The 26,406-nt window shown below is 48.8% G+C and overlaps 1 protein-coding gene across 1 annotated transcript in view; it reads right to left on the bottom strand.

The window, feature by feature from the left end:
* Window positions 1-4,598: 4,598 nt before the first annotated feature.
* The window catches only part of GPT2 (glutamic--pyruvic transaminase 2), a 34,405-nt gene continuing 12,597 nt past the window's right edge, over window positions 4,599-26,406 (bottom strand). The window contains exons 5-12 of the mRNA XM_036833098.1: window positions 24,532-24,665; window positions 22,157-22,400; window positions 18,191-18,270; window positions 16,068-16,204; window positions 11,071-11,245; window positions 9,410-9,565; window positions 8,262-8,374; window positions 4,599-7,022 (exon numbers count right to left, since the gene is read on the bottom strand). Of these exons, the coding sequence (XP_036688993.1) occupies window positions 6,932-7,022; window positions 8,262-8,374; window positions 9,410-9,565; window positions 11,071-11,245; window positions 16,068-16,204; window positions 18,191-18,270; window positions 22,157-22,400; window positions 24,532-24,665 (1,130 nt within the window). The 3' untranslated portion in view covers window positions 4,599-6,931. The remainder of the gene's footprint in view (window positions 7,023-8,261; window positions 8,375-9,409; window positions 9,566-11,070; window positions 11,246-16,067; window positions 16,205-18,190; window positions 18,271-22,156; window positions 22,401-24,531; window positions 24,666-26,406) is intronic.

Below are 26,406 nucleotides of genomic sequence, written 5' to 3'. Positions count from 1 at the left end.
ATTTTTTATTTCAGAAACTGTGTGACAAAAAAAAGTTACCACTGACAAAAAAATAACAAAAATAACCTGTGTACTTTGTCTAGCAGACAAAGTGTTGCTATGTTCAGAAGTTGCTATGTTCATAAGTGTTGGGAAAGAGTCCTCACTTCCTCTACGTGTCATTTTCATATTGTATCTAGCATTCCAAGGGTGTATTTTTCCCTTCAATTTAAACATTTATTGAACATGTATCATATCAGCACTGCTTTAAAGATTAATCAGATTATCACAGAAAGTGGTCAACAAATGAAGCTACTTGCATGAGATATGCTAATCCCCCCCCCCCCACACACATACATTTTCCCATTCAGTGCTCACAGTTGTTCTATTACCCCATGAATAGGTATGATTAGCCCCATTTTGCAAATGGCAACACTGAGGCTCAGTGATCTCTTAGCTGGTAAGGTGTTAGAGCCAAGGTGTGCACAATGATTTGCCCAGCTCTGGCTCTGCCTCAGGGATGAAGTACCTGGAGGTTCATGGAAAACACCCACTCCTGAGCATGTTCCACAACAAGCCTTAAAACACAAGGACGAGGGAGGGGAATACCCTCTCTATGTATGGATGTATTAAGTGGCATTATTTTTAAACACCAGGAACTGTATATAATCTAAATGCTTAAGTGTGCAGTTAACCAAATGGCTATTTATCCATAGAATTGATGAAGTAGCCAACCAAACTGCTCACCAGGCACTTTTATTAGCATGTTCTAATGTCGAAGGGGGAAAAGTTAGGATCTAAACACATACACACATCTCAACCATATAAAGATACTCTCAGGAAAAGGACGGTAAGGAATGTTAGGGGAATTCCTTGGTGGTCTAGTGGTTAGGACTCCACGCTTTCACTGCCAAGGGCCTGGGTTCGATCCCTGGTCAAGGTTGGGGAACTAGGATCCCTCAAACCATGTGGCACGGCCAAAAAAAAGGAATGTAGGCTTGATTAATTCTGGTTAGAGAATTACAGGGAATTTTAAAATTTATTCCTTGACTTTTATTTTCTAGTTTTTCCACATGAACATCTTTACTTTGATAATCAGAATACTTTTTGTTTTACACTGTGATTTAATGTACACTTTTGTGCTCTGACCTAAGCATCACTAGGATTCTCGATGTTTTTACAGTTTTGAAATTTAATATCTTCAAAAGGACTTCAAGGTTATGCATTCAGAGCAAAGCAGACGAAACTGGGGAGGAGATAAAAAAAAAACACAAAACATGAGGGTCAGCCCTTCATATCTGTGAATTGAACCAACCTCAAATCAAAAAATATTTTTTTCAGGAAATTCCAAAAAGCAAAAGTTGAATTAGCCACACACCAGTCACTATTTACATTGTATTTACAGCTATTCATGTAGCATTTACATTGTATTAGGTATTATAAGTAATGTAGAGATGATTTAAAGTATATGGGAGCATATGTGTAAGTTATATGCAAATACTGTACCATTTTATATAAGGGATTTGAGCATCCTCAGGTTTTGGTATCCTGGGAGATTCTGGGACCAATCCCCCATGGATACCAAGGGACGACTCTATATCTTCTAATTTTTTTAGTGACAGATTCTTTTTTAAAATTGTATTTGAGTTACAATATTATATTAGTTTCAGGCGTACAGCATAGTGGTTCAGTATTTTAATAGATTATACTCCATTAAAAGTTATTGCAAAATAATGGCTATAGTTCCCTCTGCTGTACAATATATCCCTGTTGCTTATCTATTTTATATATAGTAGTTTGTATCTTTTAATCCCATACTCCTATCATGTGCTTTCCCCTTTCTCTCTCCCCACTAGTAACCAGTAGTTTGTTTTCTTTATGATACTGTTTTGCTATACACATTCATTTTTTAGATTTCACGTATAAGTGATGTAATACACTATTTGTCTATCTCTGACTTACTTCACTTAGTATGATATTCTCTAGGTCCATCCACATTGCTGCAAATGGCATTATTTCATTCTTTTTTATGGCTGTATTCCATTGTGTGTATGTACGTATATGTACAACATCTTCTTAAGCCAATCTTCTGATGATGGGCACTTGGATTGTTTCCATGTCTTGGCTATTGTAAACAGTGCTGCAATGAACATTGGGATGCATGTATCTTTTTGAATTAGTGTTTTCATTTTTTCCAGATATATACCCAGGAGTGGGATCGTTGGATCATATGGTAGTTCTATTTTTAGTTTTTTGAGGAACCTCCATACTGTCTCCATAGTGGCTGTATCAATTTACATTCCCACCAACAGTGTAGCAGGGTTCCCTTTTCCCTGCACCTTCTCCAGCATTTGTTATTTGTAGACTTTTTGATGATAGCCATTCTGACCAGTGTGAGGTGATTTTTTTTCTTTTTTTTTTTCTTTCTCTAATAATTAGCGACATCAAGCATCTTTTCATGTGCCTGTTAGCCATCTGTTATGTCTTCTTTGGAAAAATGTCTATTCAGGTTTTCTGCCCATTTTTTGATTGGCTTTTTTTTTTTTTTTTTTTTTTACCTTGAACTGTATGAGCTGATTTTGGGTATTAACCCCTTGTCAGTCAGGTCATTTGCAAATATTTTCTCCCAGTCAGTAGGTTGTCTTTTCATTTTGCCAATGGTTTCCTTTGCTGTACAAAAACTTTGAAGTTTAATTAAGGCCAATTTGTTTATTTTTGCTTTTATTTCTTTTGCCTTGAGAGATAGATCCAAAGGAATATTGCTATGATTTATGTCAAAGAATGTACTGCCTACGTTCTCCTCTAGGAGTTTTATGGTTTTGGGTCTTCCATTTAGGTCTTTAATCCATTTTGGGTTTATTTTTGTAGATGGCGTGAGGGAAGAAATGTTCTAATCTCACTGTTTTACATGTATGTAGCTGTCCAGTTTTCCCTGCACCACTTATTGAAGTGACTGTCTTTTCTCCATTGTACATTCTTGCCCCTATGTCATAGATTGATTGACCGTAGGTGTGTGGGTGCCTCTTATTTTTTCAAGTGGGAGAATGAAATAGGAAACTCTAACTAACCGACGTGTCCTCTTCAGGAAGAGAGGTGGGTGGGTGCCTGGCAGTAAGTTTCATCTTTCTTTTTCTTGAGGGGCCTCCTGGCTCGGTGGCGGGATGAAGGCCAAAAGCAAGATACCTGGAAGCCCTCAGAAGGCACTGTGGAAAGAGCAGAGGTAGGTAGAGGCCCCCCAACTAGGCAGAGTACAGCATCAGCCCCTCCCTCCTATGCCTCACCCACATACTTCTTTTAAGCCCAGCACTATTGGGTGGATGGGATTTGAGCACTGAACCATCTGGTGGCCATTCCATCTGTAGGCTTTTTGAGAACAGTGACCACATCTTATTAGCTTCTGATTCCCCATTCCCTAGAAGTCTGTGGCTTATGCTTTCAAATCAAACATTGGAAAGCTTTCTAGGTGTGGTTACAGCAAACACTATACCAAAAATAGTCTAGAATAATTACTGTATTTCCCCATCCTTGTCCATTTAATAAACTCTTTGTAGAATAAACTACACCAAGTTTGCTCCCCAGACAAGGAGATGCACATGTCCCTGGGTGTGTGTGTGTATGTGTGTGTACAGTGTGTGTGTGCAGAGCATCTCCAGTCCCCTTGGTTATCAACCAGTAATGACTTTCAACCTGCCTTGAACACACCACCTCCTTCCCCAGCCCCTCTCTAAAGAGCCACCTGTGGTTAAATGAGGTTTGTGGGTGTGGCACCACCTCCAGCCCCCATTCCTATGGGAAACAGCTTCTCCTCCAATGGCCCTGATGGGTCTGGCGATTCTAGGCCCTTGTCTACCACCGCTCATGCACAGGGCCAGCCAAAGGACTCTATTCTCAAGGGCCACAGTGACTGTTCAGAGAAGGGCATGTGGACCAAGGCAGAGCCCTTCCGTGGGATTTTTCGATGTGGAACTGGACAGACAGACAGGCAGGCTTTGCACTTAACAGTGCACATCAAAACTAAAGTCAGCATCCCTCCAGGATTTCAATAAATTCCTCTTACATGACACAGTAAATTCTCTTCTGCTGAAGCTACTTTGAGTAGGTTTCCATGTCTTCCACCTGAAAGAATCCTATTTTTTAAAAAATATATTTTCCAAGTTTTCTTTAATAAAGACAGACGTTTCTGTTTTAAGTGAAAAATAAAGTTCTGAATCCCAGAACCACACTTTAACATTGACATGGATCTGGGAAAGGCTAGGGAAATGAATGAAATCCCTTGTATAGGCAGCTCCCCTTTTCCCCACTGGCCTCAGGGCTGCTTCTCTGGCTCTCCCTGCCTGCCTGCCCTCCCCTGCCCCCTGTGAAGAGGCTGCTAGTTCCTGTTTCGCTCCCACTAGAAAATCAAGGTCTGTTTTCATTTGAACAACATTCTATTTTAAAGAATCCGTGAAGTTTTCCCACCTCAAGCAATAAAAAGCAGCCCAGGGTCCTTGGAGTTGACACCTAAGAAGAAATGGAAACTGAAAAGCTGTGACTTAGGAATGTAAGAATGAACATAAGAGTGAAGATATACAATTAGTGATGTCCACTTGATATTTAGATTTAAACTACAAAGCAAGTTGAACACAGTCACCATTTTGGACATACATTTTATTGTTCAGAAATTTCCACCAGAGCTTATCATGAAGTACCTTTACCTTTGGAAAACATCTCTTCCTGCAAATCCACAAACATGGGGACAACCAGTCCGGCCTCAAGGTGCAAGGTGATGGATCAACAAGGTATAGCCCAGCATCCCCACATGCAGATCTAGATGAACAGCAGAAAACTTCACAGGTGTGGATTTAAAGTGCGACCTCAAATGACAAACGACTTACCCTGGTGGTGCCCAAACAAGACATCAGAATCTGCAGAAAATCAAATCTATCATGATCAGCGTTCCTACCTGAATGAAGTTAACCTCCTAAACCAACTGACCTTATTAAGTTTTTACTCATTTATTTTAAAACCAAACCAAGTGTATATGACATCTTTTTAAAAAAATCATGTAAACATTGCAAAGTTTTTAGGGGTTATTTATAATCTGAAGAGATTCATAAAAAAACTACTGGACTTGTTAAAACTACAAATACTAACCCTACCCCACCCCCCATGAAAAAAGCAATTGTTACAAAAATATAAAAAATATACTAGCTTCTACTATTTAACCTTTCCACCAGAAATCTCACAACTCTGGGACACATCCTGGATTTTATACCATCAACAAGCACAAGTGCAATTTTCTCAAATTTTTAAGGAAGAAAAAGTCCCAAAACATTCCCTTCTTTGTTATTTGAGATTGTGGCTACTTTCTTCATAGGGACTGTAATGCTAGTGGGTAAGGACAGTTTGAAGTTTCCTATTGCATCCCCTGCGTGGACCCGGCATGGGAATTATAGCACAGGAGGCTGCTTTCAAAGCTCACTCCTTTAGCCTTTTCAGATTTCTCTCCAGTCCCTTCAATTCCACTTTGGGACTTGCTGGATCCCCAGACTCCTGAGCTGGCCTTGGCTTCCCTAACCGCCCACCAGGGAAGGACCACAGTAGGAAAAGAGGGCGTAAGCCTGCTGCCACCCGTAGTGCCCACTTTCTGGGAGCACGGGTTGGGCCCTGCACCCAGGTTTGCTCATACCAGGGAAACTGCGCACTTGGTGGATGATCCCCCAACTCCCACCCCCCCGAGAGATGACTGATGCTACAGGACAGTCTGCAGAGTCTGGGAGGGGAGCCAGAAGCAGATGTGGAGGCAAAACACTTTGCATATAAGGTAAAATACTTCTATAAACTTTGAATCGGATCACATGTACACAGCAGCCATGCTACCAGGCACTTTGACCAATTAAGAGCTAGGAAATGGACCAAATTCCGCTTGAAACAACTCAACAAACGCTATGGGAAGGGGGTGTGGTTTAACTGTCTTCATGTCCTTAAGGATACCCCTCCCTCACTAGGACATTTTCAGTGTTTCCTTCCCCTCCTATCACCTAAAGGCTCACTCAAGCCCTTGGGTGAGACTGGTTGTTGGGAAACAGTGGGTTGGATCCACACGCCACCAGGCAGAATCCCTCTACGTGACTGGGATATTGCTGGGTTGAACCCTGTGCCCCTGGAGTCCAGGGAGACCCCTGGGTGGGCATCCCAGCCTAAGCGTGCCCAAGAGAACCCTTCACCCAAAGCCCTTGTATGTGCAGAGTCCTCACTACCTGCTGTGTGCTCCCACGTGGAGGCCTGGTTCAAATCGGAGCCTGGCTCACACCCACTCCTCCCCTGCAGGACCCTCTGACCTTGGCCATAGCCCCCGGTGCCCGCCACCACCTAGTCTGGCATGCGGTCCAGCCCCATGCGCTGCTGTCCCTACCATTCTTGTCTGAGAGCAGGCTGCCTCAGCAGGGCAGGCCCTCTCGGAGCCTCCAGTGGACTCTAGGCTCTCCTGTTTGAAGGACTAGATTTTCACACCGCTAAGGGTTTTATTTCACAGATCATGGTGGTGAGTTTGGGATTTCCAGTCCTCATCATGGTTAAGTTATACATTTCCCGACACCTTGTTTCTCCAGATCTGAAACAGCTCACCCAACACACCCTGATTGTTTCAACCCCGAAAGATTTTTCCAAAAGCAACAACAACAGATTCTGAGAACACCACCACATACGCTGAGCAAGTCCCCTCTACTTTGGTTGCATCAAAAAACAGGGCTTCTGAGACAACCCCAATTCACATTTGCTCAGAAGAGAGGTGTTCCCAACATCAAGGCACAGAGAAAGAAGTCTCCTGGGGCAAAATGACGATGAAAGCGACCAGTGGCCTTCGTAGGGCCTGAGGCGGAGTCGCTGGGGGGGGGGGCAAATCCAGTCTGGGCTGGGTGGGCATCAGGAGGAAAGCTGAGGGCCAGGTCTCCCTCTGGGGCCTGAGGAGTCCTCACGCGTACTTCTCCAGGAACTTTATGTGAAAGTCCTTCACCTTCTGTAGAACCGTCTTTAGCTTCTCCACCGGAGGAAGAATGGTCATTCTGTCAGGAAAGAGAACAGCGTCAGTCGGACACGAGTTGCTCTGGAAGTGAGGAGAGAAGTGAACCTGGCAGGTCACTCGTCCACTTGCGGCTGCAGAGACCAGGAGGTGCGGGCAAGTTGCGTGGGGAGGGACAGGCCTGTCTTGTCCACTGCGATGGCTCCAGGCCCTGGACAGCACCTGGCACTTGTTGAACCACTTTCTCCCACCATTCACACATTTTTTTACCCAACTCATATATGTGAACAAAAGCAATAAGCTGGTGGCAGCACCTCAGCTCACTAACACATCCACCCATAATCACAAAAGGTCTGCCCAACACTGAGAGGTGCATAGAACTTCCTCGAGCGCGTGACTCTTGGTATTTCCTATGGCTACAGAGCGAGACTCCACTCCTGCTAGACAGGCCTTTTCCATCTCCACCATCAGTCTCATAGTGAGAACCTCCAGTCATAACTTTCCTCCATAGGAATTCCCACGTTGCCATGGTAACTAACTCCTCCCTCCAATACTATCAGCCTGCTTCCCAGCCTTAAGGGCAGCCCTCGAGAAGTAACCACTTCTTGAATGAGCCGTGAATTGCCAAGGTGAACCCAACAAGGGTGGAAAGGCCATCCACACCACCCACACATGTTTGTCCATTGGCGGGGGCCCTACCCACGACCTTCACTGACTCAAGACTTAGCCCCAGGTGCTAAGCCCATGACATTTCTTTTTTTAGCATCTGCCGCAGGAAACATCTGAGAGTGCCGTGCATGGAGAGGGTGCTGTTTGGAACAGAGCTGGCCTCAGCGGAGGACCTGGCTGAGCTGCTCCGGCTCGCCCAGCAGAGTCGCGTGCCTGTGAAAGGCGGCACAGCAATTCCACCACGTCTCGGAGGCAACATCTCAGCAGGCTTTTGGTGCAGTGGACAAGCTACTGAGCTCCTGGATGCTGTATGATACCATCACGGAGTTGAAAAGGGACAGGGGAAGGAAAAGAAAACACAGCACGGGAACACTGCAGATGGCGTGTGATAGATGGAGACAGAGCAGTCAAGGAGATGACCTTGGCGTCGCCCACAGTCTTCCTTAGTCCCTGGCGCAGGGTCTCAGCTATCTCTGCAGCAGGACAGAATGGGAGTGGGATGGGGGGACAGGGGCTCCACATATCCCAGTCTCTGTAGGTGCCTTGATGTTAAGAAGCCCAAGTTTCCCAAGACAAACCCGGGAGCAGCCCGCCGGTGCAGAGGAGGTGGTACCTGAAGTGGTAGGTGCCTTCCCGCTGCCCAAAGCCGCTGCCGGGCACGACACAGATGCCCATCTCCTCCAGGAGCTTCATGCAGTAGAACATGTCGGGGGCCATCTTATGGGCCTGTGGGAGTGGGACAGAACTTAGGATTCATTCCTGGTTTCGCACCGTACAAACATGACAATCTCAAAGCCAAATACACTTGAGATGGCAGGTTCTTTCCCATGGCGGGGCCCTTCTGCCCTCCCTTCCTGTGAGAAGCAAGGCAGGATGCTGGGTGCTGTAGGCAGCTGGGGCCGGGAACAAAGAACCCAAAGGCCACTTTGGGACAGCCATGGGCTGCAGGGCTTCTGCTCTCCAGTGGGGAGTGCCAGCCTGTTGCCTGTGTACCCCACCCCCACGGAGCAGCTCCACAAGCACTGGCCGTGTCCTCCTATACGCCAAGCCGGGGCCCTGACGTCTCTGCCCAGGGGGCCTTAAGGAACAAGCCTCTCAGGGGCCCTACTGTTGGTGCTTCTCACACTTCGGTTTGCACAACCAGGCCACCTGTTAAATAGGTTCTCAGGCTCCAACACCAGAAATTCTGATTCAATTGGCCGAGGGGTGGGGCCAGATTTTGAATGTTTAACAAGGTATTGAGGAGGTAAGGGGGTGTGAGGACACTTTCAGAGATACGGCTCTGGCCCTTGATCCTCAAACCAGGGTCTGTGGCCCCACCTGAGAACTTACTAGAAATGCAGAATATTGGGCCCCTCCAAAGACTTCTTGAACCAGTATCGGCATTTTTAACAGGACCCCAGGTGATCCAGGTACACACTCAACTTTGAGAAGCGCTGCTCTAGGGTACTGTGGCCAGGTGGAAGAGACAGCTCTTGATGCTTCCCCAGCATCTGTTCAGTTTTAAATGCATCACATCACACGTGGGCACCTGCCTTCAGTGCACCGCTCACCTGGGGGCGGCCTCACACCTGCCGCCTCAGCACAGCATGCTGCAGGGCTGGGTCTCTGAGAGCCCGTCATCTTTACACATTAAGTACCATCTGACCAACGGATACACAAAGTTCAGAGCCTCTAGGGCCAACACTTTAGCTCCCCATGGTAAGAAGCAGTCCCATGTGAACCCAGTGAGAGAGCCAGCCCTGACCTGGCACCCCTGACCTGAGCTGCCTCCATGGCTTTGGCAGGGATGAAGATTCGAGGAAAGGCGTACATGGCCCCCTGCAAGGGGTTGCAGTGAATTCCTGGGACTTGGTTAAACAGGTCTTCTGTCAGCTTAGCTTTTTTGGCCAGGTTACCCAAGACGGACTCTTTCTCCTGATGAGACAGAGAAAGCACAGAAGTTAGCATCTCTGGACATCATGGCTCCAGACCCTGGAAACTATCCCTTCAAACTAGGGCGTCGGGGCAGACTGGTGCAGGTGAGCTTGTGTGTGCATAAGCACGGCAAATGGGGGAGGTGGGCGAAACACACATCCCTCTGCAGGAACTTCTTCCACAGACGCTCAGCCCATGAGGCTGCCACGTGCCCTGGGGCAGGAGCACACGGGCCACAGGTAGGTCCTAGGTAGCCTGTGTCATGGGTTCTACTCTTGTACCAGGATGTCATTCCTGAAAATGAGAAAAACCGGTCCCTGCGCATTGGTCTGAATGAACTTGGGCCTGGATGGAACACCCTAGAACATGCTTCTAGGAGACAGCCCCACCACTTCATTTTGGGGAGCCACCCTTCCCCCAATCCATGTGGTGTGTTTGGGGCACGTGATCCAGGCAAAGCACATCAGCGACAGGCTCAGAGCTGGACATGTGTCCAAAGCTGGAGCAAGCAGCCCAGCGCTTCTACAAGTACTACTGGAACGTGTGGGTGAAGAGCTGTGGCCTGCGGATGAACGGATCAGCAAAACGTAGCATGTACACACAGCGGAATGCCACTCAGCCTTAAACAGGAGACACAGTCTGACACACGCCACAACAGGGATACACCCTGAAGACATCATGCTAATTGAAATAAAGTCACAAGAAGACAAATGCTGTATATGAGGTACCTAGAGGAGTCATATTCACAGAGAGTAGAACAGAGGTTACCAGGGGCTGGGGGGAGGGGGAAATGAGGAGTTATTGTTTAATGGGTACAGAGCTTCAGTTTGGGATGATGAGAAGTTTCTGGAGATGGATGGTGGTAATGGTTGCACAACAATTTGAGTGTACTTTATGCATTAAACTGTCCAGTTAAAAATGATCAAAATGGTAAATTGCATGTTCTGTGTATCTTACCACAATTTTTAAAAAAGGTTGTGAATCTAGAACAGCTGGGAACTGACTTCTTGGTTATATGACCAATAAATTCCATTTCTGTTTAAACTACTTAGAGTTGGGTTTTTGTCACTTGCAGTTAAAAAGGTCTGACTGCATCACTTCAAGCTGCAAGGACAGCCTGCAGCTGTGTCTTAAGCCACAGGCAGGCCCGTGGCCTGGAATCAATGCCATGCTCATCCATTTCCCCCTTTTAGTTTAGTAACAGAATCATTCCCCTCCCACTCCCACCCAGGGTGTTCTCAGGACACAAGGCCGTTCCCTCTGGGCGCCTGCCCATCCGTGGTGCTCACAGGCGAGAAAGAGGAAGGGGTGCACCCTCCCCACACACACACACGCAACAGTCCTCCCACTTCAAATACAGCCCAGCTGCATCCTGAGACTTAACCTCATTGGGGTGAGTCAGGCACCACGTGGAACAACAAGCATCCCCGTGGCCGTTGAGACAATACATGGTGAACACTGGCCGCAGCAGTGATGCAGGCAGGCCGTGGGACAAGCCGACTCACCCTGCTGAACTGCTCGAAGGATTCCTCTCCTGGCACCGGGGGGTTCACAACGATGTCCATGGCAGCCTGCCCAGACACTGGCGGGCACAGACGCACCGAGAGCAGCTTTACCAGCTGGGCCTTGATCTCAGGGTGCAGGTTGATCACCTCCATGTAGCCTCCTCTGTAGCCACACCTAAAAGGTTGAAGACGGGGAGAGGACCCACCGGTCACAGAGAGACCTCTACCAAGTGCCTCCAGCCGGCCAGAATCTTCTGTAAACATTCCCATGCCCAACACTGAGCGTTGCCAGTGGAAAGTGAATGGGAGTGATCTGTGTAAATTCCACTTCAATTCCTTAAAAGCGTGCTCCCTCCTTCCTCTCTCCTTTTCCCCACCTCCTGAGAAATGCACACGCCAGAACAGCAGCCTCAGCGCTGGCCACATGTTGAGAAGACAGAGCCAGCCCAGCAGCCCATCTTTGAATGACCTCATGGGGCAGAGCCAGTCCTGGACTCCCCATGCCTTTGGACTGTAATCACAGAGACACACTTCCATCTCGTTTGAGCCACTGTATTTTGGGGCCTTTTGGTTAGAGCAGCTTAGCCTGACTCTTAACTTATACACTAGCCCTGCTCCAAAGGGGCATGTGATTCAGGCCAGGCACCCCCTGCACAGGTTCGAGGGGTGGGCATGTGAGCAGTAGCCTGAGGACTTTGCTAGAACTTTCTGAAGCCTGAAAACAAAGCCAACCCAAAGGAAAGCAAAGCAGGGAATTCCCTGGCGGTCCAGTGGTTAGGACTTGGCACTTTCACTGCCGAGGGCCAGGGTTCAATTCCTGGTCGGGGAACTAAGATCCCACAAGCCACGCAGTGCGGGCAAAAAAAAAAAAAAAGGAAAGCAGAGCTGAGAAAGAAAACAAGACAAAGCCAGAAAGCAGAAACAGAGATCTGGTGACACTTTTAAGCCCCCTGATTCAACTTTACTCCTTGACTTTTTAAATTTTATTTATTTTTTATTTATTTTTTTATTTGGCTGTGTTGGGTGTTTGTTGCTGCGTGCAGGCTTTCTCTAGCTGCAGCGAGCAGGGGCTACTCTTTGTTGCGGTGCACGGGCTTCTCATTGCGGTGACTTCTCTTGTTGCGGAGCACGGGCTCTAGGTGTGCGGGCTTCAGTATTGTGGCTCGAGGGCTCTAGAGCGCAGACTCAGTAGTTGTGGCGCACGGGCTTAGTTGCTCCATGGCACGTGGGATCTTCCCCGACCAGGGAATCGAACCCGTGTCCCCTGCACTGGCATGTGGATTCTTTCTTTTTTTTTTTTTTTAATTTATTAATTTATTTTTATTTATTTTTGGCTGCGTTGGGTCTTCGTTTCTGTGCGAGAGCTTTCTCCAGTTGCGGCAAGTGGGGGCCACTCTTCATCGTGGTGCGTGGGCCTCTCACTATCGCGGCCTCTCTTGTTGCGGAGCACAGGCCCCAGACGCACAGGCTCAGTAGTTGTGGCTCACGGGCCTAGTTGCTCCGCGGCATGTGGGATCTTCCCAGACCAGGGCTCGAACCTGTGTCCCCTGCACTAGCAGGCAGATTCTCAACCACTGCACCACGAGGGAAGCCCTGGCATGTGGATTCTTAACCACTGTGCCACCAGGGAAGTCCCTGTAAGGCAGATTCTTTTTTTTTTTTTTTTTTTTAGCATACTTTTACAGCATTTATTGAGCATGTACTGAATGCAATAATTATATTGTGTCTTTAAGGAGATTTGTAAAATATCAATATAACACGGTATCATCTCAAGGAATTTCTTCTCTCCAAATCAATAGGACCATAGAACCAGTATGTCTATATTGGTTGCTAAATACATTGAATATCACTTTTGGCATGAAGAAAAAACATATGGTGACATAATCTATTTATTTATAATGTGTTGTGCAAAAGATGCTCTACACCTAGCACACAAATTAGGTTGTGATTTTTTAGACTAACTTTTAAAGAGAAAGATATACAAGCAATTCCTATCTTTGTTATTCAACGTGTCCTTAAAATATGTTTAAAAAGTGACTTTTTGAAAGTCAAAGGGAAGAACTTTGTGTGTCTGTGGGTGGGGGAGGGTAGGTTATTCCCATGAAACTAAACACTATAAAAGTCTTAATAATATTTTGCCTTATAGAAACAATCTTCAACAAGTATTTCCAACACTTCACTTTTTCTAAATTTTAATTTTGTTCCTTTTTTTCATAATTAATATAACCAGCCAGCTTAATTCATTAAGCATCTAATTGAGGCTAAAAAGTCACAGCTTCAGCCCACCTAATGATTATCTCAATTAGGTTGAGTTTATAAGTACTGTTCTGTGTTTTTTTTTTTTTTAATAGTTTGGCAATTTCTTTACATTTATTTATTTAATTTTATATTTTATTTTTGGCTGTGTTGGGTCTCTGTTTCTGCGCTAGGGCTTTCTCTAGTTGCAGCAAGCGGGGGCCACTCTTCATCGCGGTAGGCAGATTCTTTACCACTGGACCACCAGGGAAGTCCCCTGATATGGATTTTTTTAAAAAGCCTCTTTGATGTAGGCCAGTTCAAGTTGAGTTTCTGTTACTTATTTCCAAAAGGATCCTGACTGAAATACAGTCAAATCTCAGGAAAATAAGCTGAGATCATACAAAAAAACAAAACAAAACAAAAACCTTTCAGAACGAAATCAGCTCCATCAGTCACACTTTCTGGACTTCGATTGATAACATTCAGACTAATAAGCACAGAAACGCAGGCACCAGCTCCTGCCTTCCTCTGTACGTGTACCACACCCACACAACCTCAGAGCCCCTGATATGAGACACTCAATAAAACGCTTTTGGGATCAGGCTGCAGAATTAACTGGCAGAGACAGATCCCCATGTGATCCCTCAACTCGCTTTTCCAATGCGGGAAGATAAATTCTGGCATCTCGGAAACGTTTCCTGTAACAAAGTTGAAAGAAGAAACTTTCTGCTTTATCCTCTGCTGATGAGCAGAATATCAAATTGGGCAAATCGGTCTGATCCTAGGTAATCAGGATCTGAGGGCAACAGGATGCCACCTCAGGTTACCGACATCCAGGGTATTACCGTTAAAACAGTCATCAGTAACACAGATGGAGAGATGGGTAGGTATGTGACAAACACACTTGAGTTTGAAAAATGAGTTAACGGAGAACATATTTGTTTAGGAAAAGAGCTACACGACACATGAAGTCTAGCAAGGAGGCAGCATCACTACTGGGGTAGACCAGAAAGACCAGCATCAATCAACCCCTGCCCACATCAAATATAGCCAAGAACAGTTGGGTGACCATCCCAAGGGGACAGCTCCCTTGACCTGGCTAAAATATTTCTTGAAGCTTCACAGTTACACTGGCCTCCAGACCCCCTCCTGACACCTGGCATAAAGCAGAACTCCCACAACGCTGGGTAATGAATGTCCTTAGCTGTAAATGCACTGGCCTTTCCATCTCAGTCTAGTTTGTAGGTTCCTCCGTCCTCCCCTAACTGCTGAGCAGGGAGGGCCTGGGCCCAGTCCCCGGACCTCTTCTCTATCTATACTCACCCCTGGTGAGACATCCAGGCTCAGAGATCTGTCTAACAACTCATACATTGACATCTCACAAACTTTAATCTCCAGCTGGATATCAGCCCTGAGCTGCAGACTCACACATCCATCTCCATCTGGACATCCAATAGGCATCTGCAAATTCTACACATCCAAAACCAACTTCTAATTTTACCCCAAAACCTGCTTCACACACAGCAATCCTCATCTATTGATGGCAACTCTATCCTTCCTGCTGTTTGAACAAAAAACTTGGGAACCATCCTTGACTTCTCTCTCTCACACCCACCTTTTCCATCAAGCAACACCTGTCAACTCCACCTTCAATCATATCCAAATTCCAACATCTTCTCCCCACCTCTACCCTGGCCCACGATACCTCCCCTGGACCATAACAGCCTTCTGACTCGAGTGCCCACTTCTGTCCCTACTCCCATCACACAGCAGCCAGAGAATCTGGTAAAACATAAGTCAGGAGAAGTCACACCTCTGTGTAAACCCTCCAAGGGTTCCCATCTCACTCTGAGTAAAAGTAAAAAATAACCTAAGTAGCCCGGGTGATCTGGCCTCCTATGACTTTTTTTGGTCTCAACTTCTGCCACTTTCTCTCTCACTCCTTTCTAGTCCCCTTGCCGCTCCTCAACCAGCTGCTCCTTCCACCTCAGGGCCTTTGCACATGCTGTTCCCTCTGTCTGGAATGCACTTTCCTCAGACATCTGTGTAGCTCCCCACACCCTCTCCCATGGGTCTTAACTCAAAAGCCAACTCCTCAGTGACCAGACCCCACCTCTCGGCATTCCCATCTCTTCTCTAATTATTTTTGTCCACTTGACGTGTGATATTCGTTTGTCTATTGCCTCTCTCTCCTCACTAAAGCAAAACTCTGTGAGGGCAGGGATGGCTGTGGTTTGCTCACTGCTGTAACCTCAGTGCCGAGATCAGTACTGGACTCATAGCAGGTGCTCAATAAATATTAGCTGAATGAATGAATACAGGATTGAAGCTGACTCTGGCCCCAGAGGTCACGCAGTGCTAAGGCAGGGTGCATACAGAGCTCCTGCACACAGAGCTTGGCCTATTGGCCTGACAGCATTTGTCCACTCAACCTGCCTTCCCTGGCCCTCAGAGTTCAGTCAATGTCAGAGCAACAGCGACATGGCTGGCAGAAAACACTAGCATTGGAAGCTGCTGTGAGGTCCTGTTTTCATTTTCATCACAGCCTTATTTTACACGAGCCTTTGCACAAGGTCTGTCCTCACACCACCGTGCTCCCTTTGGGGAGGTGTGGCCTGTCTCCTCCTGCTTCTTAGATCAGCAGAGATGGTGGATAAGGGCAGCCGTCTCTGTCCAGCAGACTGAGGTGGGGCAGGGCAGAGAAGCACAGGGACCAAGCAGGCCCAGGGGCAGCGGGAGGGAGGTGGGGGCCCACATACTCGCCCATGTAGCCCTTGGAGGTGGAGTGGAAGGAGGCGAGCTCCACGTTGCCGGAGTACTCGGGCCCCATCTCGTAAAGCACCTTCTTAAAGGAGTGAAATCTGCAGTCTGGAGAGTACACGTTGTCCTGGTACACCTGCAGGAGGGGACGGGATGGAGACAGTCATCGCAAGTCCCCCAGAAGCCTGACCCACCCAGGCGGCGGCTGAGGGAGGGCACAGGTGCTCCGGGCCAAACTGCAGCCAGGCAGCCTGCCGTGAGGCCCAGCCTCGGGCACCACTGCCAAGCCAGACGTGCCTGAGGGAACCTTCCAGAACAAGCAAGGAGGGAAGGCCTCGGGCTGGATGCCCACTGGATTCGCCCACATGAGCCTCACCCAGTCTCCAGACCTCCTTTCTGCCTCATGTGCCAGTGACGACATCAAGTACCCCACCTGCCCAAGCAGGTTTCCTCCCGGAGTGTGATGTTCACTTCCGTCAACAAGATGAGTGGTGAAAGCAGTTCATGCACCTGTCCTGACCTCCGCACCTGAAGTGCTAACTGTGTACCCTCCGCACTTCACGGCACTCACCCAGCTCTCTGTCCACCACTGCTGTCGGCGCCCACACTGGACCGAGCAGCGCCCACACTGGACCGAGCGGCGCCCACACTGGACCGAGCAGCGCCCACACTGGACCAAACAGCGCCCACACTGGACCAAGCAGCGCCGACACTGGACCGAGCAGCGCCCACACTGGACCAAGCAGCCTCCACACTGGACCCAGCAGCCCACACTAGACCAAAGAGCACCCACACTGGACCAAAGAGCGCCCACACTGGACCGAGCAGCGCCCACACTAGACCGAGCAGCCCCCAGAATGGACCGAGCAGCGCCCACACTAGACCAAGCAGCGCCCACACTGGACCGAGCAGCGCCCACACTGGACCGAGCAGCGCCCACACTGGACCGAGCAGCGCCTCCCTGTCCCCGCACTGTCTAGCGCGCCGCAGGCAAGCGTCCCACCTGCCCTGGGAGATGAGCTTCCCATACCCAGTTTGGACATCAGGGAAACCGAGGCTCTCTGGAGTGCTGTGGGTCAGCAGGAGGGTCAGGCCAGCTCCACCTTCAGCAAGCCAGGCCGAGCTTCCTCCTGCCCCACGCCTCCCTTCCCAGACCCCGAGGGAAGAGGTTTGTGCCCCAGGTCGCTCTGCTGTCCATTCTCTCCTATAGATATGAAGATTTTAGGTCCATCTGCTATTAATCCCGGCAACAATTTGGTGGGTAAGTGCTCTGTGTGTGGGGCGGGGCGGGGGGGCGCTGAGGAGCAAAGAAATGAAGCTTCTGTGTTAGAAGCTGCGACTAACTAGAAGTCATTCAGCAATGAAGAAATGAAAACAGGATATGATGGGTCTTTCATTTCTTTCCTTGCAGGAAAAGAATGGGCATGCCTTGTCTCCAGAACTGGGGTTCAAGAAGCAGCAGCTGTGGGGGGTTAATTAAGACTCCCCTCCTCACGGGACACAGCATTAGGCCCACCCAGCACCCACTCTCCCTGCTTGAGAAAGAGGCCCTCAATTTGCCTCAGGGAACAGCCTCCCCTGCTCTGTCTGCAGGTTTGGGGGCACAGGGCAGAGACACTGCCCCGTGCCCAGGGCCTGGTCAGTTTGCATATTGCAACCACTGGGCCACAGTAATTGGCTCAGCAATGGGTGTTTGACCCGAGCTGCACCAGTGAGGCTCAATTCTGAGACTTTTGCTGGAACCACCAAGAAGAAATGCTCTCTTTCTAGACTGGGAAGATAGCAGGCCCGTGTGTGAGGCCAAGGCAGCAGGGTGGAAAGAGAGGAGCTGGAAGATATGGTTTGAGTCCCTGGATCCAGCCCCACTCCAGAGACCCTACCACCTTTTTACTTTTCAAGTTTAAAGTAGTTTGGGTTAGATTTCTGAAACTTATAACCAAGATTCCAAACCAATGTTGGGATGATTTTTGGTCACAGTCTCACAGGGTGTAACACTGAACATCCTCGACCTTGTTGTTCCAACACCTAGAAAGTTCTCTCTGGCTATAGAACAACCAGGCCTGGCTCCCTCTCCCAGAAGAGAAAGTGCACCCTCACCTCTGAGAGCCAAGGCCGCTCTTACCTCATCAGCCAGGAGAAAGAGCTTCTCCTCCCAGGCAAAGTGAATCACGTCTTCTATGCATTTTCTGCTCTGCACCTGACCTAAAAAGTCCCCAAACAAAAGCAGAAGGTAGGTTGTAATGCTGTTTAAATTGTCCCTAGGTAAGAACCCCAACCAGAATCACTCAGGTATCTGTGTTCCCCGGGACCCTGTGGGACCACCCTCCGTAGCTGCTGTGACTGGGGGGGTTCAGTCAACCTCCGGGGAGCCCCGACGGTCAGCCCCGTCCCTCTGACTCACTTAAGCTGGGTATGTGGAAGGAGCAGTGTTTCACACCCAACTTTCTAGTTATTCTTATTGGAGGTGTGTGTGTGTGTGGGGGGGTATATTTGTATTAATCTGTGCTGGAGGGCAAGAAGGCATGAAAGCATCATGGAGAACAGGAAAATTAAACTGAAGGAGTTAAATCATTCAGCCCCACTCCCCTCCTTACCCCACAGCGGCAGCACCAGGAGAACTGCACTGGCTACACCTTCTCCCCACACAAGCTCGGTGAGGCAGGGACAAGGTCTGCAGGCTCAGTGCTGACCCTCAAAGCCAGCACTCAGCAGGGCCCCGGTAAATACTGTGGAATAAGCTCTAAATGAAATGAGCCTGCCTGCCAGCTCTGCCTTCTCCCGTCAGCAGCTACATGGGAGCTGCGCCCTCTGAGGATGCTGCCGGGTCCCCCGCAGAGTCCCTGCCAGGGTCTCCCTTCAGGGCTTGACCCCACATTTCATCCATCTTAGAGAAATGAGTGCCAGCCAGCAGCAAAATACTCACCCATCAGTTCACAGGAAATACTGTGGGTTTAGGTGGGGAAAGGAACAAATGCAACAAGGTAGAAATGAACCTTTTCCCAATATTTCCTGAGGCCCACTATAAGTGTGGCACTGGGTTGTCTGATGTACTCACAAAGCCTCTGGGAAAGCACTAGTCAGGCATGCTGACTTCTCACAAAAGGCTGTTTCTTTACTATACATAAATGTGCATCTATGGATGTTACATATACGTATATATTTATGTGTGTATGTATGTGCACATGTGTTATTTATATATGCATCTATATCTTGATGCAAACCAGTATATAGAGTATGTTACCTTCTTGTTAAAAATAAAAATAACTATATTCTTGTCCATGTAAGAATAACAAGAATAAGTCTTAGAAAAAATATATAGATGTATCTTATAAGAGCATGGTATGATTCAGCCAGGATTTCAGACTTAAACTGTCTTAAGCAATGAACCAATTCCTTTGCTAAGGGACCAACCTATCTCCTGCCAAGAAAGGGTCAACCGGGCTTCCTATGAAGCAAGCTCATGGCTCTGGGAATTAGGAAGGGTAGTAGCCCTGGATGCTCCAAGGAGCCAGCTGCTGTTCCCACAGACAGACAGGAGCTGCCTATCCAGGGGGCTGAGCCTGCCTACAAATGCTGCTGGTCTTCTCTCCCAGGGCTGCCATCCCACAAAGTGTATCTTGTTAGGATGCAAGCAAAGGTTTGAGCACCAAGAGCATCAAACCATGTGTACATAATGCCTGAGAACTGAGCCAGGGCCAGGCCTCAGGAAGCCTCCAGCTCAGGAGAGGAGAGGAGACCTGCTGTGCGCAAATAATCCCCGCGATATGAGCGATGCAAACTGTAGGACAAGGACAGAGCTTACTTCTCTCCAGTGCCTGGGACGAAGGAGTCACTCAGAACATGCCTGCTGAGCCAATGGATGGACAAACACACACGGTGGTACAGGAGGAGAGTCACATAGGCTCTAGAGGGGCAGGGCACAGCTGTGCCCAGCAGGGGGAGACACGAGCCCAGCGCACAAAAGAAGTGGCTCTGCTGTAGGCCTCAAAGCTGGGGAGGGGTCTAAGTGCCCCTTGCCAGAGGCCAGGCCAAAGGAATTGCCCACAAACAAATGGGGATACCTGTTGCTGGCACCAGCCCTGCATCCTGCCCTTCTCTGAGCAACAGCACTCAGCTGTCCTAGGGGGAACTCCCTTTCTTTAAACTCCAGCAAGAGACATGGGATACAGACCCAGCCAATCAGCCTCAGTGATTTAACCAGGTCAGGCACCGGCCGGTTGGCCAACGTGCGCCAGTGAGAGTCTGGCCTGCGGCTTTGGCTGAAACTATGGCCAAGGCTCTCTGCGGAGGGCGCTCAGGTGCTGGGCGATGACTGGAACTGCTGGAGGCCACTCCCAGGACAGATGCTTCCTGAGAAGGATCCCAACCCAGAGGAGAGCAGAGCTGGGAAATGGCCTGGGGTTCCTATGACAATGACGCTGATTCAAGTGTGCTGCTTTACCCTGGACTTCACAGATCCGCTCCCTTCAAGTCTTAAGATGAGTTTCTGTCTTGAATCCCAAAGAGCCCTGTTAGCCACTTACATCCAGTCCATTTTGACACCTTTTAGCCAAAGTGGTCACAGTGTGTGGTTCAGGCAAGATACGTGGTTATCACAGGTAGGTTTCTATTTTCCATCCCCCATCTTCCAATAGCTGATTTTCACCCATTAAGACCCCAGAGAGGGAATTCCCTGGTGGTCCAATGGTTAGGACTTAGTGCTTTCACTTTCAGGGCACGGGTTCAATCCCTGGTCGGAGAACTAAGATCCCACAAGCTGTGCAGCATGGCCAAAAGAACCCCCAAAACTGCTTATATTAACATATACTCACATGACTCCCCCACCTTTGACCTAAAACAGGAAAGTCTCTAGTGCAGTTATTTCTCTCCAGACAGCCAGGTGAAGATGTATGTAAGCACCTGGCCAAGAAGTTACCAACCCTATGATATAAACTAGGTATACAGAGTATTTCCTAAGATGTAGGACCTACTACTCCAAGTTTGGGACCCAGTGGCATCAGCGTCACCTGGGGGCTTGTTAGAAATGCAAATTGTCAAGCCCCACTCCAGCCTAATTTCATCGGAATACCTAGAAGTGGGGCCCAGCAGTTTGTTTTTTTCTTAACAAGCTAAAGTTTTAGAACGATCATCCTAGGGCAGTGTTTCTCATCCTCAGCTGCATAGAATATTGATGCCGGGGGCCCCATCCCCAGAGATTCTGAGGTGCAGCCTGGCCTTTGACATTTTTAAAAGCTCCCTCTGTGATTCTAATGTGCAACCAGCTCTGTCATTTTCCTACTGAACCATGGTTAGACCCTTCATCCCTTCCCCCAAGCAGTTGGTGGAAATAAACCAGGGTGGAGGGCAGCTGCACCCATTTTCTGCACTCAGGAATTCAAGTGGCGCTTTCAGCTGATTGAAGCATCATTTGATGTTCCCAAGAAGCAGATTCCACAATCAACTCCACCATGCTTTGGCCCTGACCCAGTTTATCTCAACAAAGGAGGAGAGAGGAGCCCTTGTTCTCGGCATCCGAATAGCATCGGGGGCACATGAAGCCAGCAGCCTGGAAAGATCAAAACAGGCAGAACTGTGCATTTTTTTTTTAAAGAAAAATACGCAAAATTAGGAGTGATTTTCAACTTCTGGAATCAGGTTTTTTTGGTTTGTTCGCTTTTGTTTTTAATATGGCATTTCCTTTTCAGGCCTCAAAGTACACAGTAACGCTGTGTCAAAGAAAAACAACGCACACACCAGCAATCTGAAAACTGGTTCAGAAAAACAAATAGGAGTAAGGGTAGAATGAGGCCTATGATTAATGGTGATGGTTTGTGCGTGACCTCAAAAAGAAGATTCTTTGCAAATGCAAGAACAGGAGAAAAACTGGTCTTAATACAACCCTGTCCAGGAAAATGCCTGCATTTGCTCACCTCCTAAGGTGGCCTGCAGCAAATTTTATGGCTTTATGTTGGCAAATCTGAAGTTGGATTGGGAACCTGGGAGCAAAGAGGACTTCATTGTTTCTTAGAGCTTTAGTGTCCAGACATCCAGTACTCCAGCCACCCTGCCCCTGCTCCCCAAGAAACTGGCCAGGGAGTAAAGCACAGACCTGTGGGGTTCCCGGGGTTGATGATGCACAGCACCTTGGGGTCACAGTGCTCTTTGGCCTCCCGCACGGCCCGCCGGAGCTCATTCACGTTCAGGGCCCAGCAGTTGTCCTCATCCAGGTAATAGTTCACCTGGATGGCATCGAGTTCAGAGATGACTGCTGAGTAGAGGGGGTACTGCGGGATGGGGATCATCACACCCGTCCGTGACTTGCCACCCCCGGAGACCAGGATCTTCAGGATCGTCTGCAACCAAGAAGTCACATCTTGCAAGGCCACCGCCACTTCCCACCCGCGGGGGCTGACCGGCAGGAGGCAAGCTGGAAGGCCCCAACCCCCGCCTTTCACCAGCCACCCCACTGCCTGCCTCCAGTGCAGCCCCATGGGAGTGGCTGAACTTCCCCGAGTCTCACTTTCCTCATCTGTAAGACAAGCTCTGCTGTGAGAAATAAGCAAAATGTTTTAAAGTTCTCAGTATGGTGCATGGTATGTAGTTTAACACGCAATACTTGTTAGTATTTTTTAAAGAGGTCTTTTAAAGCAGTAGCCCACAAACTGGCCCTGTCTCAGAATTATTCTGACCTCACCCCTGAAACTCATTCTGTATGTCTGGGATGGAGCCCAGGAATCTGTCTGGTCGGTGGCCCAAGGCTGGACAGACCCCTGAACAAGGGATTGTTGAAATGGGATAAAATACCCAGCTATGGCCACCAGGTGGCGCTCCAACCTGGCTGTTTCCAAAGCTGAGTGCGCCCTAGGTTCATAGGATTCCTGAGAAACCAGGCCTGGGGAGTCCTGTGGGGCACTGGTGGAGGTGGCAATAATTCACTGGATTAATAAGCCCAAACTCTTCTGGGCAAGTCCCCACCTTACACACAGACTTAGCTCCTTTCTCAGGTTCGGCTCCTTGCTGCAAGAATGCCACTGGATTAAAAACTGCAATGACTTGATTCTTTCAGTAAATCTTGAGGACCCCTCCCCACACCCTCCTCTGGAACCTCTACCTGTACCTGGGCTTCTCTGGGAATAGAGAGGGGCCTTGGCAGAACACAGTGGAAGATGCCATGGTTGGGAGCCTGAGTCCAACACTAGAATCTCAAATGCCACAAGAGGCTGACTTAGAGCAGGCAGACCACCTAAGGTCTCTGGGCCTCAGTTTCCTCCCAGGCTCCAGGAAGAGTTTAATGCATTTGAAAGGCTTTAGGAAAGGACTAAAGCATTTAACAAACAACAAAAACAGGAGCCTTGTAAGTCAAGAGACACAGACAAAGATAACTCCATTAAAGGAAGGGTCAGACAGGACAGGCTCCCTGAGTAGGGAGAACAAAGTGAGTGGATGGCACCCAGCGCTGACTGGGCACGGGCACAGGGTGCTGGAAGGGAAGGGAGGCTGCAGGTTCCTCAGGCCCTGGGTTCAGCCCCTTCTGCTACGGAACACTTGATACCAGCCCCTCTTCACCTCTTCCACGGCTGATCCCCAGCCCAAGCCGCCTCTTCTCTTGCCTCCTAAACACTCCCTTACATCTATTATGCCCCCTCCTGCCACACCTAAAGCTTAAGAACCTAAATCTAATTATGTCCCTCCGCCTACTTCAAATCCTTCAGTGGCTGCCAGGCTCTTAGGACAACAAGGCCCCACCTGCCTCCCAGCCCACTGCTGGTAACTGGCCCTCACCATGTGTGCTCGTGCCCCCTGACGCTCTGTTTCCAGACATACAGCCTCCTTCCAGCTCAAGGCCTCTGCATATGCTGACCTTCTGCTCCGAACCTGTCTCTCCCCTGCCTTCCTGAGTTCACGGGTACGCAGCTTCCAGATCTCTATCTGTTCGGCCTTCCTTGGAGAAACCTTCCTGCCCTCCCCAGCCCCCCAGGTCAGAGTCCCTGCTGCTCCCTCCTGTAACACTTTGTCCTCTTCCAGAAGAGAAACTGAAAGCTTAAGATTTGACATGTATTTATGTGCTATTAACGCCAGTCTGATCCAGCACTGATGTGTAAGCAGAGGCCAAACGTGTTTATCTCCCCAGCACCTGGCACAGTGCCTCGCAGAGGAGAAACACCGTATGTGCTGAGTGAGAGAAAAGGCCGATGTCGCCAGGAAGACGGGCACCCTCGAGTGACCCCTGACTCCTCCCAGCTGGACCTGCTGGTGCCACTCTGGAGGGAAACTGAGGCTGCCGGGGTACCCAGGTTCATGAAGACTGAACAAGGTAAGGACAGCAGGTTACCAGGGTGGGGCAGACAGCAGTGACCAGAGGGAGGCCAACCTCTCCTCCCAGGCTGTCCCCCTGCTAGCGGGCTCACACACGCGGCCCTAACATGCACGGCTGTTCTTCACGTGGGTGAACGGTGGACAAGAACAAGCTACCCTCACACGTACGGAAATGCCGTCACTAGCTCCAGTGGTCAGGTAAATGTTATCCGGGTCTGCAGGTACACCACCATCTCTCCTGGTGATATAGGCAGCTGCATCTTCACGGATGCAGTTGACGCCCTGGCTAGCGCTGTAAGATCCTGTTAAGACAGCAAGCAAGACAGTGACTAGAGGCAGGATGTCTAGCTGCATAGAGTCCGTGATATCCACATAATTAACCGGGAGTGGGAAGGAGGGGGAGGTCAGGGAGATCTCAGTGTGGCCCTATTCTCACTACTCTAGGCTCTGGAACTGTGGCAAGCTGCTTAACTACCTATCTGGGCTTCATCCACCCATCCTGTCATCCATCCATCTACCCACGTATCTGCCCACTCACCCAGCCGTCTGCCCATCTGCCATCCATCCATTCATCCATACATCCATTCACCTGCCCACCCACCCACCCATCTGCCCTTCTGTTCATCTATCCACCCACCCACTCATCCATTCATCCACCCAGTATTTGCTGAGAACCTACTTACACATCAAGCATTATTCCAGGCCCTGGCTTCTAACCAGTTAAATGGTGCCCATACCTGCTTTACCCACCTTACTGGGATTTACACGTTCTATGACAGTAGGTACCATTACAGCTGGGACTGCTATGCTTTCATCACTGTTGCCTACACATGGTTCCACAAAACTTGAGAGAATGGTCACCCCAAAATGGCACCACCTGCCAGCCCAGGAATCCAGAATCCTGACCAGCACTAACCACAGATCCCCTGGGGCTGTGAGGCATGACCCACCTACCCCCACCCCATGCCAACAGCATGCTCAGGCTGCCAATTAGGATCAAAATCCAAACCACCGTTTACATGAAGTTCAAAAACAGTGGTGACCACTTTGGGCTTGGGGGTATTGACTGCAAAGGGGCACAAAGGAGCCTTTTGTGGTGCTGGGAATGGTCAATGTCGTGATCTGGGCAAGGGTTACACAGGTGTGCACATTAATATTTGTGCTTTTTACTGTTTGCGTAAAAACTTTTTCAAAATGTCAAGCCACTACTTCTGTTTTTAAAAAGAAACTGAAAATAGGTACCTGCACATGCACAAAATCTCTCTGGAAGGAGACTCAAACTGGTGAGGTGAATTCTCTGGGGAAGTGAACCAGGAGGCTTGGGGGTCAGAGATGGGAGGCAGATCTTTCACTCTATATCCTTTTACACCATTTGAATTTTATACCACATTTAAAGAAAACCAGCTCATTCCTTCTAAGACTACTGCAACAGCACCACCAGGAGGCAGGATGGAGCTCTGGAAAGTGGCCAGCTCTTCTCTGGGTCTCAGTGCACAGCATCCAAGGCCCAGCACCCAGGAGGCGCTCGGTTTCAGGGTCTGTGCAGCACTGGGCTTGCCCTTCCCCTCTGACCAGTTGTAAGTGGGGGAGGGGGAGGGGGAAGGAGGCTGGACCACTTCTCTAAGGTTCAAGTGGCAAACATCGACACGTATCAAACCTGGGTGGTGAGTACAGAGTCTTGTCACATTATTTGGGGTATAGAATGCATTTGAAATATTTTGTAAATAAAAAAGTGGGGAGGTACAGATGCCGGTGTTAGAGAATCCTTCTTCTACTGGATGTCTTATTTGATATTTCTTGAGCTCCCATGCTCAGAAAGTTTCCTGTGCTCCCTATTTCCCTCTGCCTTCTTTCAGTGCCCTCCCTTCCACTCCATGGGGCCTGGCCATTTTTCCACACCAGCTAAGCCTCCTCTTCTTCCTGCCTTTAGTTCACCTGCTTCCCTGAATTCCCAGACCTTCCCCCACGGGCAAGCTCCCTGCTCCTGCCAGCCACAGACTTCCACCTTCTGTTATGCTCTGCACCACACTGATCCTTCACAGC

This window comes from Balaenoptera musculus, chromosome 19 (assembly GCF_009873245.2).
Source record: "Balaenoptera musculus isolate JJ_BM4_2016_0621 chromosome 19, mBalMus1.pri.v3, whole genome shotgun sequence".
NCBI lineage: Eukaryota > Metazoa > Chordata > Mammalia > Artiodactyla > Balaenopteridae > Balaenoptera > Balaenoptera musculus.
The sequence above is the reverse complement of the archived record's forward strand: the minus strand, read 5'-3'. Positions and strand labels throughout refer to the sequence as shown.